This window comes from Apis mellifera, linkage group LG1, assembly GCF_003254395.2.
Source record: "Apis mellifera strain DH4 linkage group LG1, Amel_HAv3.1, whole genome shotgun sequence".
In the NCBI taxonomy this organism is placed as follows: domain Eukaryota; kingdom Metazoa; phylum Arthropoda; class Insecta; order Hymenoptera; family Apidae; genus Apis; species Apis mellifera.
Window position 1 is genome coordinate 2255764 of NC_037638.1, and position 19515 is coordinate 2275278.

Sequence of the window (19515 nt, forward strand, 5' to 3'; positions counted from 1 at the left end):
TTAATATTATTTATACAGAAATTTAAATATAATAATATTTTAGTATCTCTATTATATTTTGGAACCATTATTATTTTAAATTGCATTTTAATTGGAAATTAATAATTTAAGTATTTTCACTGATTGATATTTTATATAACATTTTTTAATAATTAGATATGAATTTTAAAAGCTCAACAATCATTTTTTGATGATTATTTGTTTATTTTTTCTTTTTTTTCAAAAAACATTACAATAAAAAACATTAATTTAATAAAAAAATTTATTATAAAATTATAGATGTAGATAAAATAATAAGACTTACATATTTAATTTTTTTTAAATTTTAGATATAAATTTAATAGGTTTAAATTTAATATATTTATTTATTAATCATTTATTATATAAATATAATTTTACAAAACTTATATATATATATTTATATAGTTGCTATCTTAATAACACTACTAAATTTAAAAAATGGCGCGGAAATGGTCGTGTATTTTCGTGTATTCTCGAAAATTTCCGCCATCATTTCTGTAGCGAATAGCGTCTTCAACGAAAGGGGCGACAAGTGCCACGGTCGAACTATTTACCTGAATCTGTGTGCGAGTCGATTAAGTGTGTGGGTCAAAGCGAAGAGGCAAAAAAGAAGTCACCTAAGAAATCACTGCCGTCACACGTAAGTAATAAATATATAATTAATGCATAATGAAAGAAAAATTCTTTTCGTGGATGTTAATATTCATATTTGCGAAAACTCTACATTCAAGTTAATTTTCGATAACATTGGAATTGGCGGTTGACCACGATACACTAAAATTATAATTATATTTTGCACAAAGTGGTAACACGTCTGATCATTCTCATATTGTCTATATCAAATGTCATTTTTAATCGTGATGTGTTTAAATATTTTCTTTTTTTAGTGAAGGACACGATCATTCATCTTTCTATCAGTTCTTGCAAATGGAGCACAGTCATAAGAATACCGACTGTTATTTTTTCTATTATTCAACGTGCACAAAGGTGTGTATTTGCAATTAAGAAAATACACAAAATATTTGTTATATCTAATCGTTATCATAAATTTTTAAATATTCTAGATTTGTTCCATATTGTTTCTCTTATATATTGAATTCGCGAGGTTATATCGGCCATGTTGTAGCCAGATTTTACGATATCCTTCGTTTTAAAATAATTAATAAACTACGTTATTCATATACTATAACATTATTTTTATTTATTGATTTTGTAATTAGTTTAAATTAGTTATTTTAAAAGATTTGATTTATACAGTTTGTTTTGTACATCTAAAACAATTTTTATTACTAATAATAATATTAATATTAATTAAAATAAAAATTATAATATTTACTATTATATATAAATAATTATAATTTAATTATATAATGTAAATTATGTAAAGCAATTTTAATTATAGTTTGCAGTATTTATACTATATATGAGCACTGCAACTATTGATATTTTTTAATACTTTATTATTTCATATTTGTTATATATTTAATATATTTATATCATTTTCCATTTTTATTAATATTGTAATTACATTTATAGGGTGATAATTGTCCATTTAGACATGAACCATCTGCCTTGGGTTGTGAAACAATGTGTGTATATTGGAAGCAGGGTAAATGCCTTGATGAACATTGTAATTTTAGGCACATGGAGTTAAGAGTAAGCATATTATAGACAGAAATAAAAGATAAATTATTAATTAAAAATTGAAATAGATTAATATTTTATTTTTATATGTTTAAATAGAAAAATCGTAAATCAATTCCATGTTATTGGGAAACACAACCTGGAGGTTGCAGAAAACCACATTGTTCATTTATGCATAAGAATGCTCGTACAATTACTAGTGATCCTATTAATCCAGTAAAAAATTTTGACTTAACATCAAAAACAATGAATCAAGAATGGTCAAATCGTCAAGGTAAGAATATTGATACAGGATATTTTAAACACCAAAGTATATTAATTTTAATAACATAATTACAAAATATTATATAAATATAAAAAATTCTTTTATTATATAAATTAAAAAAATTTCATTAAATATATATAATAGCAAATATATAATAATGTAAAAATAAGTTAGTGATGTTTAATATGTTTGACATAATCTATTTATTTTGGTTATATTATATTTAGTATATTTAGTATATATTATTTAGTATATTATATTATAAAAATATTATTATATATAATATATTTCTATTATTATATTATATTGTGAAATAAAGAAAAAGAGATCTATTTGGTTCCTCCATTTCAAAATATTTTTATTTCAAAATGCTTTTATGTCAATATGTAATTTATAAATAATATTGTTGAAATATTGTTGATTTATTTATCTATATTGTGAAATATTGTGATATAATAATATATTTTCATTTTTTAATATCTTTGTTATTTATTTTTATTTTAATTTTTTGATTTTAAAATATATTGAATACTATAGTTTAATAATACATTGAATTTTTGAATTGATGTTTTTTTTAATATTACAAAATGTCTTTTTTATTATTTAGATGACACAAAATATGATGGAAGTAGCACAGAATCAGATCAAGGTAGAGGAAGCAGTGAAGCAGGCAGTTTTATTGGTAGTCCAGCTGTTGATCCTCTTATCGTCAAATTTGAAGAAGGTATGAGGCTTTACTAGCCCCCATCTTTCAGCGTACATTACCTTACGTCGGCTACTCTTTCTCTTCCACATAATTTACCAACAAGCCTTCCACATAATTTACCAACAAGCCTTCCACATAATTTACCAAATATTCCAAATGCACTCAGTATTCCAAGCAATTTGACAATCCCTAATAACGTATCTAACAGTCTCAACATACTAAACAATATTAACATTACAAACAATTTGAATATACCACAAGCTAATGTACAGAATTCACAGACTTCTCCTTGCCATCATGCATTATCATTTTCCCATCCACAAAATCTACATTCACATTCTCCTGGTCAATCACTATCTCCTTTACAAAATCAACAAAATTCTCCTCTCCTTCAACAGCCATCATATTCACCTATTCATACTCAGCAAACTACTCAGCCTCAAACATCAAGATTTCCTTTTCCATATCTCGAAATGACGTCATATAGACGATTTTAAAGTTGTCAGGAATGCTTTAATTGTAACAATGTAAGTTTCTATTGACCAATAACCAGCATAAAAAAGTATATTAATGAAATACTACTAAAACAAGAGAGAAAAACATATATAGAATTATATAAAACAACTATGAAACAATTTGTTCTCTAAAAATTGATGTAAAGTATTGTATAAATGTATAAATATATACAATACTTTACACACAAAAATAAAGTTATACTTCCTATATTGCAGTAAAAATTATCACAGATTTTCATATTGATTGAGCACCAGGAATGTTAGTACATTTCCGATACTTAATCGATCTTTGCTTAATTTATTTCATTCAGACATATAAATTAATATAATTAAGTTATTAAAAAAAAAAAGGAAAAAAAAAATGAAAAAAATGAATAAGTGAAAAAATAATTAAGATCAAACTCTTTACAAAATAACAGCTTAAGCTGCATTAATGTCATTGAAAACTTACATAATATTTTGCTAATAGTAATGGCTTTTAATAGTGTCAGATACATGTTGATGTATTGTAAATTTTCACAAAATACGTTTTAAATTTCCTCTTCAATAATAAAGACTGCACTACTTAAAATTTATTGATAAATATAAAATATATTAATAGTTTTTATTTAGCTTACATAAAAATGAAAAGAAATATATGAAAGAAAATAAGTGCAAGAAGATATTTCATTAAGAATACATAGTAAAAAGCAATAGGTGATCTATATCGTTGTCTTTATTATTGGATAGAATAAGATTATAAAATCATATTGATATATGAAGGATTTCTTTGAAAGATCGTTCTGAACATTTGTGTACATTACACTTTAAAATTATAATCAAAGGTGTGTGTTGTTTCAATATAATGTTTAATTACATATATAATTTTGTATGCACATAAAGTGTATACCTTGGGGAAGAGGGACAACATGCAACATTTAGATTGATTCAGTAACACTGTGTTCTCAATGATATTAGTTTAAGATTACAGATTAGTCATAATTAGAATTAACATCTGTATCTGAACACAGTTATGATTATATTATAATATATTATTAATTAGAAAAGTTGAGAGTAAGTTGTATCATCAGACAAAGAAGATGGTGATCAAATTATAAACTAAAAAAATTAAAAAAAAAAAAAAAAAATAAAAAAAAAATAACAGAATAAAACGAAAAAAAAAACGTAGATTTGAATATCAATTTTTGCAGGGCCTGCTATATCTAAACTTTGCCTGTAGCCCTCTAACTGCCTATGGCTATCTTTCTCCAGCGGCAGCGCGATGAGCCTTGAATTTTCCCGAATGCCGCATAATAGAAAAAAACAAGATTGAAGTACTCACGTCTTTTCGTTGTGCTATACTAACGAAATACAAAACTATACCGGATGAAATAAGAAGATAGCTATGGGTCGTCGCTTTGCCACACACACACGAATTGAACTCGCACAGATTTCTCGATAACCAATTTCACATCTGGTTTAGGACGAGCAGCATATTTAGTTTTAATGGAGATTGAGTTTTGATATGTCTGATGTTTGATTTGAAAAGAAGTCGAAAAAAGAAATACTTTTTTTGTTAAAAAGATTCGCTTGAAGCATAACCTGTTCGTGCAAAGTGTAAAAAAAGGTGGGGGAGAGGGGGGGAGAAAGAAAGACAAGAAAGATTATCTTTCCAATGCGTTATATATATATATATATATATATATTAATTTCTTTTGTTTATGATTTTTAATATATGGTTATGCTTTGAGTTTGATAAAATGTAAACAGAGAAAAGAAAAATTTATTCGAGTCGAATACTGCCTCAAATACACGCGCACACACGTGCTTTCTTTGTAGAAAATTGTACGTATCGTTATATGTGATTCGCAACATTTTTATTTAAAAAAAAAAGAAAAAAAAAGAGAGATAAAGGTGAGACGAATGAACAAGAGAAAAAAAAAAAAACATGTTTTCATTTATAGGGATAAGCAGTATCCGATTCACCGTAATATCCCAGCCTTAATTTACATACATATATAACGCGTACAAACGTCGAATATGATATAAATGCCTTCATATGTTTTGGCTTCAAACACGAATTAGCGAGTTTTAAAATGGTATGGGATAATAAGGAAACAAATAACAACAATAAAATATTCGTGTTTATTCAAAATTTGTTATAGTAGCAGATTATTGCCTGCAAATTTTGTTGTGTTGTATGAACAGAAAGAAAATCAGTCGTGAATTTTTAAATGTATAAAAAAAAGGGAAACGAATGTTTCACCGAATCACGCTGCACGAGGCAACATGAATCATGGAAGTATTAAAATATAAATTCTAACAAGTTTCTTTTCGAAGCTTGTTTAACTTTTTACCTTGCAGCATGTTTCGTCTGGCGTGAAATTAATAAATTATTCGAAATGTGAGAAATTTCCATGGTGAACGAGAACGAATGATAATTAAGTTGACAAATGGATTATCAGGATTAAAAGAATTTTTCTTTGATTTTTTTTTTTTTTTTTTTTTTTTTTAAAACAAGTTTCGAAAAATTTGTTGATGAGTTAGTCTTAATCGTTCGATCTCGTTCGAGGAAAATTTTATAGGTTAGGTATATTCCGTTTTCTCGCTAATAATGTCTTTTTATTTGATTTTGTTAGATATTCTTATAAAATATTTAGTTCTCTTTCGATTAATAGAGAGCGTGGAAATAAAATGGAAGTAAAATGTGCGAATATCAGATGAATGATCGAACAGTGAAGTATATAAGATATTATATAAATACAAAAGCTACGAGTATAAATATATAAATATATATATATATATACTTTTACATATATATATACATATATATTTCTATATTTATACACGAAGATATGCGTATATATAAAGAAAGATATGAACATTTCCGCTAAAAACGAGAGAATTCCTAGAGGAAAAAATGCGACTTTATATCACGTATTGCATGCATACACAGATTACATATTTACATATACGTATTCTTAAAAAAAAAAAAGGAAAAAAAAAAGAAAAAAAAAGCGGAGCTTGGTGGAATAGTACATACACATTTAATTAATTTCAGTGTGATTGAATAATACACATCGCTTTGTTTATTATTAGATTATCCAAAAAAAAAAAAGAAAAAAAAAAAGTAGATCTTTTTGACATATAAAAATATTATAGATCCCAGTGGAAACAAGAATATGTATGTATATAATATACATATATAATATCCTTATTTTTATTACGGAATACTATTTGCGCCTAGATCCGCACAAGAGATGTAATGGCAAAAAAAAAAAAAAAAAAAAAAAAAAAAAAATATTAAGTGTATGTAATCTTCATTACGTGACTACCGTACAGCATGATGAAGTAATTATATTCTATTTAACTGCTAATGATATATTCATAATCGAGATTAATCGTCGCTGTGTCTGAATGTCATCATCGATCTTGCGAACGATGAATTCGGGATTATTATTAATTCTGCGATTTTATACGGGTAGAATTATACGTTCTAGTGCCTAGACTTTCGTCTTCACCTCCTACTGAATTTCTCTTTCTTATTTCAATGAAAGCAACGATAAAATTAAAAAAAAAAAAAAAAAAAAAAAAAAAGGAAAGAAAACAAAATGAAAGCAGAGAAAGGAAAGAAAGGAAAGAAAGAAAAAAAAAAAGTAAATACATAAATGTTCGTTCGTTTAAAAAAAGTTTAATCGAAATATTTGAAAAGAATATTTATGAAAACGCGTGACTTTAAATCTCGAGATAAAACGTAGCAAGATCTTTTCATTTTCTGTATAATTATTACGGAACGTAAATATGCGAAAGGAAAAGAAAGAAAAAAAGAAAGAAAAAAAAAAAAACTTGTGATCTAGATCGAGAAACGTGAACGGGGGAGGGAGAGGGGATGAAAGAAAACGAGAAATGCGAATATATAATGCATGAAAAAGAAAGATTGTATATTATATGCCGAAGATTAGAAGACGATGTATGTGTGAAAGAAGATGGAATGTATGCATCTGCGAGAATGAAAATATTTCTTAATTTTTTCGTTGATTTTTCTTTTTCCTCGTTATTATTACGAGTCTTGCCAGAAAAGAAAAAAAAAAAATATTAATTTAACGTTTCGATTCAATCATGTCAATATCACTCGTGAAATTTGATCGATTTTTCTCTCGAGTTTCGAAAAAGAAAAGGCGTAAATACCGTTCAAAAGAATATATGCACAATTCAAATTATTAACGAAAAAAATTCGTTAATTCAGTTTGACAATTGCAATTCCTTGAAAATAATTCTTAATTTTGAAATCATTTTTCAACGGTATTTCGCAATATTATTCGCAATAATTAATTGGAAAATAGAAAATCGTATTTGACAAGAGTTAAAAGATACTAGAGAGAGAGAGAGAGAGAGAGAGAAAGAGAAAGAGAGAGAGAGAGAGAGGGGGCGATAAAGAGGATGGAAGACTTTAGAGAATGATGAATAAAAGATGCAAAGAAAAGAAGCAAATAATATTAACAGGCATAATAACGAAAACAGATATGGTGTACGTTTTTTTTTCTAAGTTGAAATGTGACCGTTTTTTAAATGCAACAGGATCGTCTTTTGACGCGTTCTCGTGCAGCAAGTGCAATTAATCGCTTGTTCTCTTCTTGTAACGCGTGTCACCTCTTCGCGAGTGCGTGTGTGCGTGCTTATTGAGAGAGATGAAAATAGTTGTAAAAGTATTAGAGACGTTTAAGAAGCAAGGAAAGAAAAGAAAAAAAACGAGAAAAGAAAGGAAAAAAAAAAAAGATCAGCAGCTGGACTCGTGTCGCCGGCGACGACCTATTTAAAAAAAAAAAAAAAATCGCTATTTATTGCAGCCATTTAGCTTAGAAAAATAATGATTTTAATGTGTCATTCATGTTCCGTTTGTGTCGATGTTCAGCCAACTAAATGATGCAATTAACGCATATTATTTATTATTGATTACCGATTAAGAATCAAAAAAAAAGATTGATTATAAAATTGTTAATTAGAAAAACATCGTTTTTCCATTCGACGATTCGATTATTTAATGCTCGTTCGAACGATTTATGTTTTTGTTTTCTATTGTATTTTAGAAAAGAAAAGAAAAGAAAAGAAAAGAAAAGAAAAGAAAAAAAAAACAAATTTCTTAGTGATTGATCATTGCAATTCGTACAGGATTCATAATATATAATTTATAATCTTTTCTTTTTTCTTGTTTCAACTTTTGAAGAGTATATATATGAGTATTCCGAAATAATCTTTCGGAACTTTTGGCTACGATTATTAAATTATTTCTTTTTTCCTCCCCCCCACCCTCCCCTTTTCGTAAGTTACGTGTTTTTTTCTTGTTCTTTGTTTTAAGGGATGTTCGATGCTGCCCTTTTTTTTTTTTCTTGTTTTTCTTTTTTTCTTCGATCTTTAACCCCCTTTTTTCTTAATCGTTTTCGATTTTCGAGTGCGTCCAGCTGCAATCATTGTTCTTAATCATTGTCCACCGACGAGCGATGGACTTCTACTTTGAATTATATTAATTATTTTTCGTCGATCTATAATCTTTTATTCTATCTTGTTCCTTTTTCTTTTTTTTTTTTTTTCTTTTTCCTTTTTTTTTTTTATTTATTGTTATTGCGGCCATCGCGCGGTTAGTGCGACCGTTATTATTTGTCATCTTTGTATCTTTGTTGTATTAATAATTGTTACTTATGAAGGCTTACACGTCTTCTTTTTCCTCGAATAAATGTAACGCACGTATTCCATTACAAGTTGTGTTTCGGAACTCGTGTGTGATCCCTTGTGTTCAACGACAATTTTCGTAATAAATGTTGAATAAATGTTCGTTCTTTTTCTTCGATTATCATTAAATGGATAAAAAAAAAAAAAAAAAAAAAAGAATGCAGATTAACGAAAGAAAAAGAAATGTAATTGTATCTTCTAGAATGTTCAAAATTAAAATGGAAAAAAAAAAAAAAAAGATAAAATTAACGATCGAATTATTTTAACGAAAAAAGAAAAAAAAAAATTAAGAAGTAAAAAGAAAATTGTCGTTGCGTTTATTTACACAAAATCTCGTAAAACTTTTTGTTTGTCGAGCAGGTTCCTTCGATTTCATAAAAAAAAAAAAAAGATTTGATTGAAAATGAATGAGAAAGAGAGAGAAAGAAAGAGAGAACGAGAGAGCGAGAGAGTGAGAGTGAGAGAGAAAGAGAGAGCGAGAGAGAGCGCGAGAGCGAGAGAGATTATGCTGAATATGCGATAAATAATTCCATACTAATCAATGTAAACGAATGAAAAACATTAATTTTTACCGAGATAATTATTTGGATTTCAATAAACTTGATGCCATGAAACGAAAGGAAAATTAATACCAGTGTGACAAAGACGATTTTTTGTTTTTTTTTTTTTTTTACTTTCTCATTTCGAGCTTACGAAAGAACGATATTTTTTGCGATTCACCGAAAAATATTGAATTGAAGAATCTAATCGTCTTTTCACGCTGGTCGATTTGTTCTTGAGGGTACTATTTTCTTTGCATTTATTGTATCGAATATATTCATTGAGGTTGACAAGGGAACTTCGGAAAGGACTTTTTTTAAAAAGTATTAAAATTATATATAGTTTATATATATATATATATATATATATATATATATATATATATATAAAAAAAGAAAAAAAGAAGATTGGAATAAATTTAATGGTTTTACGTTGCTTTATAAGATGATTAATGAAATTTTTAATTTTAATTAATATATATAGAAAATTATTACAACATGCGGATACGTTGTACGTTGAACCGAAGTTCCGTTGTAAGTGAAACTATTGCAAATAGCAAATGAATTTCATTCTAATTTGGCGCTATTTTTGCATTAGTCCAGACCAAAGAAATATATATATAGATATATTATTCTTTCAAATCGGTGTCGGATATTTTTGTGAAAGGATTTTAATATTTCAATTTCATTTTAATTTCTTTTTTTTTTTTTTTTCGTCTGTGTCAATAAATAATTATTAAAGAAATTTTTTAATGTTGGAATAATTATTGCATTTGTGATAGTTTTTCTTTCAAATTGGCGACATATGTTGCGTTCCCGTCTTGTCTTTTAAAAAAAAAAAAAAAAAATCTCTTATCACACGTTGCGAAATATCCAATTTTTAATAATTTGTTGTTTTGTTAATCAACTTGTTCAATATCCTTTTTGCGTAACAATTGTACATGCGATACTTGAAATTGTGAATTTCACATAATGATATATTGTGTGCAATTTTTCAACACCCAATTGTTGTCCAGAATTATTATGACACATGTGGCAGTAAGTGGATGACCTATTTAATTTGTAAACCGTTCACAAACATTGTACCGAATTAAAAAAAAAAAAAAAAAAAAAAAAAAAAAAAAAAAAAAAAAAAATGAAAAAAAATATATGACATAACAAAAAGAAAAAAGATTTTTCGACGAATTGTTGAAAAAAAAAAAAATTAGACGATATTTTCGGTGGAAATTTCGCTTTTCTAATTATTTTTTTCTTCGTGAAATTTTTTTTCCTTTGCACAACGTTGCTGTTGATGATACGATTTTATTTTTGCCGTGTTGTGACATTGAGGCACGTGTGTGACTACTTCTTATTCTTGGTAAACAAAAGAAAAGAAAGAAAATGAGACGAGAGAGAGAGAGAGAGAGAAAGATAAAAAAAAAGGATTTCTTAATGTTCATGGATGGTTCGTGAAGTACGTTTCAAATTGTTTTTTATCAAACTTGGAGATAGAAGTCTGGAGAGATGAGATTAAAAACTAGAGAAAGAAAAAATCCAAAGATGATGACGAATTTTCAAAGAAACCTTTTGATGATGATTGATTAATAGACAGCAAAAGAGATATTTAGATAGAAAAGCAAAGAGAGAAAGAGAGAAAGAGAATAAACGAAAAGAATATGCAAGGAGAGAATGACGACGATGATTCACTTATTGAAGAATAATAATAATAATATGTGTATAGGTCAAAAATATGATTTAATTGCCTGATTGCAAAGATTGAAGAAATAGAACGTACAAGTAGATTTCTAATATCTATAAGAGATGTACTAGTTTTATTTGTGACTTCTGTAGGAGAATTAAATTGTAGGAATAATATATATATATTTTTTAAATGGAAAAAAGAGAGAAAAAGTATGAAAAGGAGAGAAAGAAAGAGAGAGAAAAAGGGAGAGGAAGACAGAGTTGATTGCAGGAAGAGAGGCAAAAATGGATTACCCAATAGTTTCATATCCAAGGAATATCGATCAAAGTATTGGAATTGTACTACATACGCTCTCCTTGTTTCTACTTTGAAATTAAATTTTCTAGTTTAGAGAACTCAAATGTCCCCCTATAAGTTCTGTGTCTGTATGGAAATCAAAGGCTACTCGACATAAATTAAAAATGATAATAATAACAAGTAAAAACAATAAATAATAAGATAATAAAAAGAATATATATCATCAGAGATATAAAATTTGACTTAATCTACAATTACAACTTATTATCAGTTAACTAGAGTTAATTAAGGATCTTTTGATTAATTTTAAAAAAAATAATATAAATTTGGAAGGAGTTGAATCAAATTCCCAAATTGAATAAAAAAAAAAAAAAAAAGAAAAAAAAACTAAATAAAAATAGAAAGGATGTGTTATGAGAAAGATATCTAAGGATTCTTTAACAACATCGTGGTCCATCCTCGTTCGATCGATCAAAAAACAAAGAATTTAAACAAAGATATCCCTGCAATTTCGTATGATATGTTTCTTCCAGAGTCGGACAATGAAAGTGTACCGTCTCCTGTAAAGCCGCAGCCGAGGGTTCCTTACTGCAAGACGTATGAGGAGATTCGTCTGGAGGAGATACAAGCTGAAAGTGCTGCCTACTATTCTTATCAGACCGAGGACTACCAGAGCGACACGAGTGGTGGTAAAATCAAGACGTGTAGGACCAAACGGATCTGCCTTTATCCTTCGGTGATAAATAAAGACAAGGGAAATAACGAGAAGGGATTGGATTTCGAGGTTCTCACATTGGATGAAATTCGTCGCCGGAAGACGCATAAAGATCTTGAAAAGAATTTAGTAGAGACTAATAAAAGTATAGGAGTCAAGAGAACGGAATCGAAAAGTTTAATCAATGAAAAAGAAGAATTGACGACTACAGAATTTCTAAAAGAAGCCATGAATACGTTAACCGAAACAATTTCCGCAAGGGGGATAAAAAGACGATTAGAAGAGGATTGTGAGGAAAAAAAAGACACATCTAGGCGTAAAGTGAACTGTAATGTTGATCGTGCAACTTTCATTGTTACTAGTGCGCCACCTGTTAAACTAAACAGAAGATCTCCAAGAAGGTTTATCTCGGTCGATAGTGATATCGAAAATCGAAAAAGTGTAAACAAAACGGTGAAAATTAGCCAAGAGAAGCAGATCGAAGAGAATAATGTGGAATCAATTATTGGAAGAAATAGTCCAGAATCCACGTCTGTGGAAAGACTGAATTCTGAGCAAGTGTGTATGAATAATAGAATTAGGAAGAATGAAGTGGAAATTAGGTTATGCGACAGTAGTACGGATGAAGATCAAATGCCATTAGAGAAGAACGAAGAGAAAAAATCAATTGGCACATTTACTGTGGAGGATTCGAAAGAAACGTGTGACAGTTTGTTGAATATAAACGAAGAGGATTATCTAACGCTGGATATGGCGTCAGATGATATATTGAAAGACATCGACGCGTTACTTAAGGAAAAACCTTCTGTTTGAGAAAGAAGCAAATAACGGATTGACAAAGGGACAGGTACTTATGAGAATTCGGTTGAACGCTTCTCTGTCTGTCGTTTATTGATGAATAAGGAGAAGAAATGTTTTACCTCGGTTTTGGTTTGGTTTCCATACAACTTCGAGGATGACAGGAAATGTTTTATCTATTTTTTCTTTTCTTCACATACAAAGTGTGAGAAATGGTTCAATTTTTGCTAGAACATCGATAGATATTTTTCATAGACTGATAAGCAGAAAGAATTCTTAAATAACATATTCTTATCGTACTATGCGGAGATAGTGAATGAATATATATTTATTCATTATGTGCTTAGCCATTTTTTGTCTGTGTTTATAGTGAAAGAAATCATTATATCGAAAATGGTAAACCATAAATTTTTTCAAATATTTGAATTCAATCTTTAAGTATTGAATGAAATTTAAATTAGAATTGACTATCGATAAATATCGATGATATTAATATATTAATATATTGATAATATCGTTAAAATATCAACAATGCATGAAAATAATTGAAATTATTATTTTTTTTTTATTCAAAATTATCATTAAAAACGTTAACGATTATTTATGGATATTTCATTGAATTTTCGATATATTCAAAATATCGTTACGTATAATTAAAAAGCTTATTTATCTTTATTGAAACTTATTACAGATATTTATTACAAACATTTTTAATATTGTAATAATAATTTCGAATAAAAATGTGAATTCTAATTATTTTTATTCATTAATTATATATCTTAACGATATTATCGATCTATCAAAGATTAATAATATATCGATAATCATAACTCGAATTTGAGTTTTATCATATACTGAATTGTAAGCCTATAACGAATAAATAGTTATACGGTAATATTTTTTGTTCGATTGTTTCGAATTTATGTTTGATTACGAACGCGAATTTGTTTTTGAATGAATAAGCGAAAAATTTTAGGTATAAGTCGATGCACGATTATCGACCGATATCTAATGGTTTTATATTCTGTCGAATGTTCTAGCGGAATTTATGTTTCTGAAACATAAAAGTTCGGTTTCTGCTAAAAAAAAAAAAAAAAAAAAAAAAAATAATCCTATTTTTTTCTTTTAAGGATTATTAGAAATTATCAAATGATTAGAAGAATTCAAGAAGAAAGATCAGATTCGTGAGAGAAAAAATATTATTTCGATTTTAGGTTAAATAATGGTTCATTGATGTTGAATATTTATTATTCTAGTATTTTTTTCTTTCGATAATAATATAGTTTTAATATAATATATTTTATTTGATGCTTTTTTACGTATAGTTTCTATGTTATTAGCATTTTATCATGATATAATAATTATTGAAAACGAATGCATTTCTTCCTTTTATTGTAAATTTTTTTCGGATAATTACGTGCATTTTATTCACTTAAAGTAATAACGATTGAAATTCTTGTACATCATTGTATGTATTATATTTATATACAGGATATACAAAAATAGGGATTTAAAGCTTCTTAGGGCTATTTTTAAATACCCTGTATACATAGAATTCTGATTCTAATTTGACTACGTAGAATTTGACTACGTAAAATTTTCCTCGTAAAATTTGTTTATTATATAAAAAATTGTTTTTATGATAATTCTATTTTTCTTTCATTCCGTTATTTCTTATTATTACGATCTTACCTTATTTTAATATTTCGTATCAACGTAATAAGTTTTTTTTGTAAAAACTTAAATTTAAAAGTATCGAACATTTATAATTGTTATCATCGCATGTAAGTTAAAAAATCGACTGGTCTTAATTAGAGTATTTTTCAACTTAAGATTTTGTTTTCTCATAGATTTTTTTTCTTACAATTTTTATATAATAAACAGTTTACGAGTAGTTTTTGTTAGATCATATCAACAACATTTAAAATTTTTAAACGAGTTAATGAAAATATTTTATCTTCATATATAGAATGAGATATTTAAAACAGTAACATTCGAATGCATCCTTTTTTTTAGATCAAGATTCTTATTTCTTTAAAAATAAGTTATTATTTAAATACAGACATATTGATTTAAAAAATATATTTTTCTGTTAGCAATTTCACCTCTATAATCTTTATTTTTTATCGAATTTATTTCTATTTTGGAGTAATATTTTTCGTGGTTCAACGTAATCAATAATAATTTTAATTCTTATTATATTTGCACGATTGTTTAGCAATTTGGGATACGTTGTAAATAGATATGAAATAAGAGAAAGAAAAAAACAAATTTTTAGTAAATTAAGTAATGTTATACTTTTTTTTTGATTAAAAGTATAAAGAATATTAAAAATAAAAATTTATTATTAAATTAAATTTATTAAAGAAATTGATAAATATTATCAATTATAATTTTTGCTATGTACAATGATTTTAATAGAATTGAATACTTTAATTTAATTAATTAAACTATATAACATATATAATTAAACTTATAATAAACATCGAAATAAATGTAGCCTGAATTTATAGAAAATGAAATTTTATCGATGATTTTTTTTTTTATCGATTCTATCTTTTAATTTATTTCAAATTTTTCATTAAATATAAAAATAAAAGAAATAAGAATAATTAAATAAGTTGATTTCGAGCAATTTTTTTTAGCTTTTTTATTTAATTCAGAAATTATCCAAATTTCGAATAGTTCTCTAATATTTCACTAGTATTACGATTAACAATTAGAATAGGATAATAATTTTTCTATTCATCGTTAATTTAGAAATATCTGTTAGAAATTCACTGAAAAAAGATACAAATTATATTAAGAATATTTGTAAAATATTGAAAATATAAATTAGTACAAAAAATATAGAAAATTTAATTTATACGAGAAAAAACATAAAATTGAAATTATTAGAAAAATTTTTCAAGTGATAATTAATCGATTATTATGTTAGGGATAAACTCGAGAATTTATTTGGTATATATTTCTTTAATTTTTGAACAACGTTCAATTCTCTTTTAATCAACTTACATATGCTTAGGTGAATGAAATAAATTTTGGGATCTTTAATTGTTGCGTAAATTGGATTTTTTATAAAAAATTAGAGGAGGTAGGTAAGTTTGATGTCGTTTCTTAGACCTCGTATTCGAATTATTGTTTATTCTGCAGTCGATGTTTCTACAGGTAACTTTCCTTTCTGGAAACATAGAAATAAATCGAAGTACCTTTTGATGCGATTGTGTCAATGAAAAGTATTAAAGGAATAAATATACGATTGTTACATTTGCAAACTACTACGTTATTTTTCTTTATCCCTCCTATCTAAATCTGCCGTCGATATAAATGAAACAGCGAAAATTTTTTTGTATAAATAGTGAAAAAAATTATATTTATTTTTTTATATCAACATTCACTTCGTTTAATGCGAAATTACTTGTAACTTGAAAAGTAAACTTTATGTTATTAATATCTTAAGATATTTTGCATATCGATTTTTGAATTTATTTTGCTTTCGAAATTTTCGTTTCAATTTAGAAAATCAATATTTACAATTTTTCACAAAAAGAATTTTCCATAAAGGTAACGTAAATTTTTTTTTTCTCTTCCACAGAGATGAAGAGATATTATTTCTCGAAATTGACACCTCTCTTTAAATAAAAGGTTATTAATAAAAGTTACTAGATAGTTACTTATAGATAGAGAGAGATGTTCAATATCGATAATTTTTAACCTGGTATAAATTTAAAAAAAGAAAAAAAAAAAAAAGGTAATAAATAAACACGTGTATAATTATTATCAGAATTTCAAATAAATGTGAAATATCTACTATTTATTTCTCTCTCTATAAACGAAGGATCGAGAAAAAGTAAGTAAGTAAGTAATAATAAATTTAAAAAAAGAAAAAAAAAAAAAAGGTAATAAATAAACACGTGTATAATTATTATCAGAATTTCAAATAAATGTGAAATATTTACTATTTATTTCTCTCTCTATAAACGAAGGATCGAGAAAAAGTAAGTAAGTAATAATAAAGTAATATATCGTATATAGCATCCCATACAAAGTTATATTTTACTCTCTAACGTGTAAAGGTATGAATTGAAAGGTAAGTGGTGAAGATCAGTAGATAACTTAAATGCACACACTATTTATTTCGAATGCAGTTAATCGATTACGGTTAATATACCTGGTTTTATCATTTCTTCATGTTGATCAGAATCTTGCACCGGATATAAATTATCGAGTCGAGAGTTCGCTTTTCGAATCGGATATTTGGATGAAGTGGGGGAAGGGGGGGAGTGGTGGTAGTGGTGGTGAATAGAATCAACTATAATATAAATGTCGATATCTTTACGGTGTACACACAACAAACGTTCAATTATTCTTGCTTCTCCCCGGCTTCTTACACGAATATAAATTAATATCGACTTAAAAACTATTTTTCTTACGCTTTCTCTCTCTCTCTCTCTCTCTCTCTCTCTCTCTCTTTTTTTCTCTTTTATTTATTCGCCTATAGAAATTACCGTCTAAAGAAACCGAGATTTAAAAATCTCTGCGAGAGATTTTTTTCTCCATTGCTGCTAACGAGTTCTCTCTCTCTCTCTCTCTCTTTCATCGATATCTTTCATTCTTTCCTTGCTTATATTCTTCGCCACAGAAAAAATTAATGTGTTGTACAATTTTATTTTTATTTCTTTGTGTTCTTTTTCTTTTTTTCTTTTTATTATTATTATTATTATTATTATTATTATTATCATTTTTATACAAATTCTTCCTCTTTCGAATTGCTCGCTGCTCTGATTCGGATATGAATTTTTCTTCCTTTTTCTTTTCTTTTCTCATCTCTCTTTTTAATCTACATTTACAATCAATGAAATCGGAATCAGAGAAAACGGTGGTGGTTTGCAACGAAATTAAACGGTTTGCATCGAAGAACGAGATTATTTTTTTGATTCAAGCTTCTTGTCTCTCGTAATCTTTATACAAAAAGTTTTCTCGCGAGAAAACACGGTCGGATGTTGGGAAAGTTTTGTTATTTATCAAGATATATATGTATATATGTTACACCAGTAAATATAGAAATTTCTTTTTAAGAAGAATTTTTTAAGAAAAAAATATGATAAAATAGAAAAAGATAATTTATATTTAAAATTATTGTAATTTTGTATTAGATACATCAGACGATCGATGTTGATGATGATAAAATTTTACAATTTACGAATGTCAAAAGATCTTTTTAAAAACAAAACTTTTCCAATATCTCAAGTATAGATATATAGCTCTAATAAACGATTGAAAAATATCTACAATATAAGGTTTGAAACTGAATACGTGTCTATTCCAACACATTTTCAATTTTTCATAATTTATTCGCAAAAATTATATCCATATTGCCGCTTTTAAAAACAAAACATTTTCAATCCGTTGAACGGATGCCTCGATCATTTCTAATTAATTAAATTATTTTCACTGGTCGATGATAAGGTATTACACCGATATTTTATGCCTATCATTATATAATTATACGATTACGAATCGGAATCGAAGACAATTCGTTACATAATGAATCGTGCTAATAACGTATTAAAAAATTTCGGTACCTAGTAGCTTCATTACAAAGAAATTTCACCATACGGTGTCGTCGTGAATCATCATGGAGAACTAGATTTTCATTTTGATTCATCGTTAAATGATCTTCATCGTAACTCGCGATATGCAAGATAAAAATGAGACTTCTTTCCGAGACAAAACTGCACGCATATTCTCTGAAAAATATTTTATTTTCTTATACTATAACCAAAAAAAAAAAAAATTGCTTTCAAGTCAAGAATACGTCTTTTAAAATTATCAAAAATTTGGGATCATTTCTTTTCTTCTTTTCATATTTTTTAAATTTTCTCATTCAAAATTAATGTTTATATGTATATATATGAATAGCAATTCCATTTCAATGAATTTTTCACGATTTTTCCAAGATTAATTATTTAAAATAAAATTAAAAACTTATCTTTTTATCTCAAAAAATCCTCGAATTCAGTTTGATGATTCGTTATGAATCTACTATGTAATTTAACATTCATTTGATAAAATTATTCCTTTTAAAAATAAGTTTGACCGGTAAACTTTTTTGGTATCTATAGCAAAATGAGAAAAAAGAATTCAAATTAAGATTAAGAAGATAAACGAGATCATTAAGAGATAATTATTGTTTACAGTTTACGTAACTATCATTTGTTTGATTACGTGGATTTTCTGAACAATTTGATCGGTTCTCCTCTTCGCAACGTCGATGATATTACGCAAGTTTACGACGAAGTTGTTCTTCTTGTGTGTCTGTTGGAGGCAAGAGTGTATCATTTTTTGATCACACCTTAGGCGTGTACGAGTCTTAGATTCTTGAACTTAACGTGTCTGCTATAAATACATTAAAAAAAAAAAGATTAATTTAAAAAGCGAGGAAAAAATATTGAAAATTTATAACCATCGATCGAGGAAAATAATCTTTTTCATATTTGTACAATTTATATTCTACTCTCTTTAGTTTTCTATTTAGCATTTCGAACATGTGTGTGAGAATTTTTCTTCGCTATACTCTTTGTTCAAGAAAAGATAAATTAAATTTGATTCTAGATCTCTGTAAAGT

At 26.7% G+C, this 19515-nt stretch overlaps 1 protein-coding gene across 1 annotated transcript; it reads left to right on the top strand.

The window, feature by feature from the left end:
* The first annotated feature begins 455 nt into the window (after positions 1-455).
* LOC551279 (zinc finger CCCH domain-containing protein 11A) lies at positions 456-12907 on the top strand. Its single transcript, XM_006559851.3, has 6 exons — positions 456-661; positions 909-1008; positions 1558-1677; positions 1765-1939; positions 2538-2654; positions 11908-12907. The coding sequence occupies exons 1-6, from the start codon at positions 471-473 to the stop codon at positions 12900-12902; spliced, it is 1698 nt and encodes a 565-aa protein (XP_006559914.2). The 5' UTR covers positions 456-470; the 3' UTR covers positions 12903-12907.
* The last annotated feature ends 6608 nt before the right edge of the window (positions 12908-19515 follow it).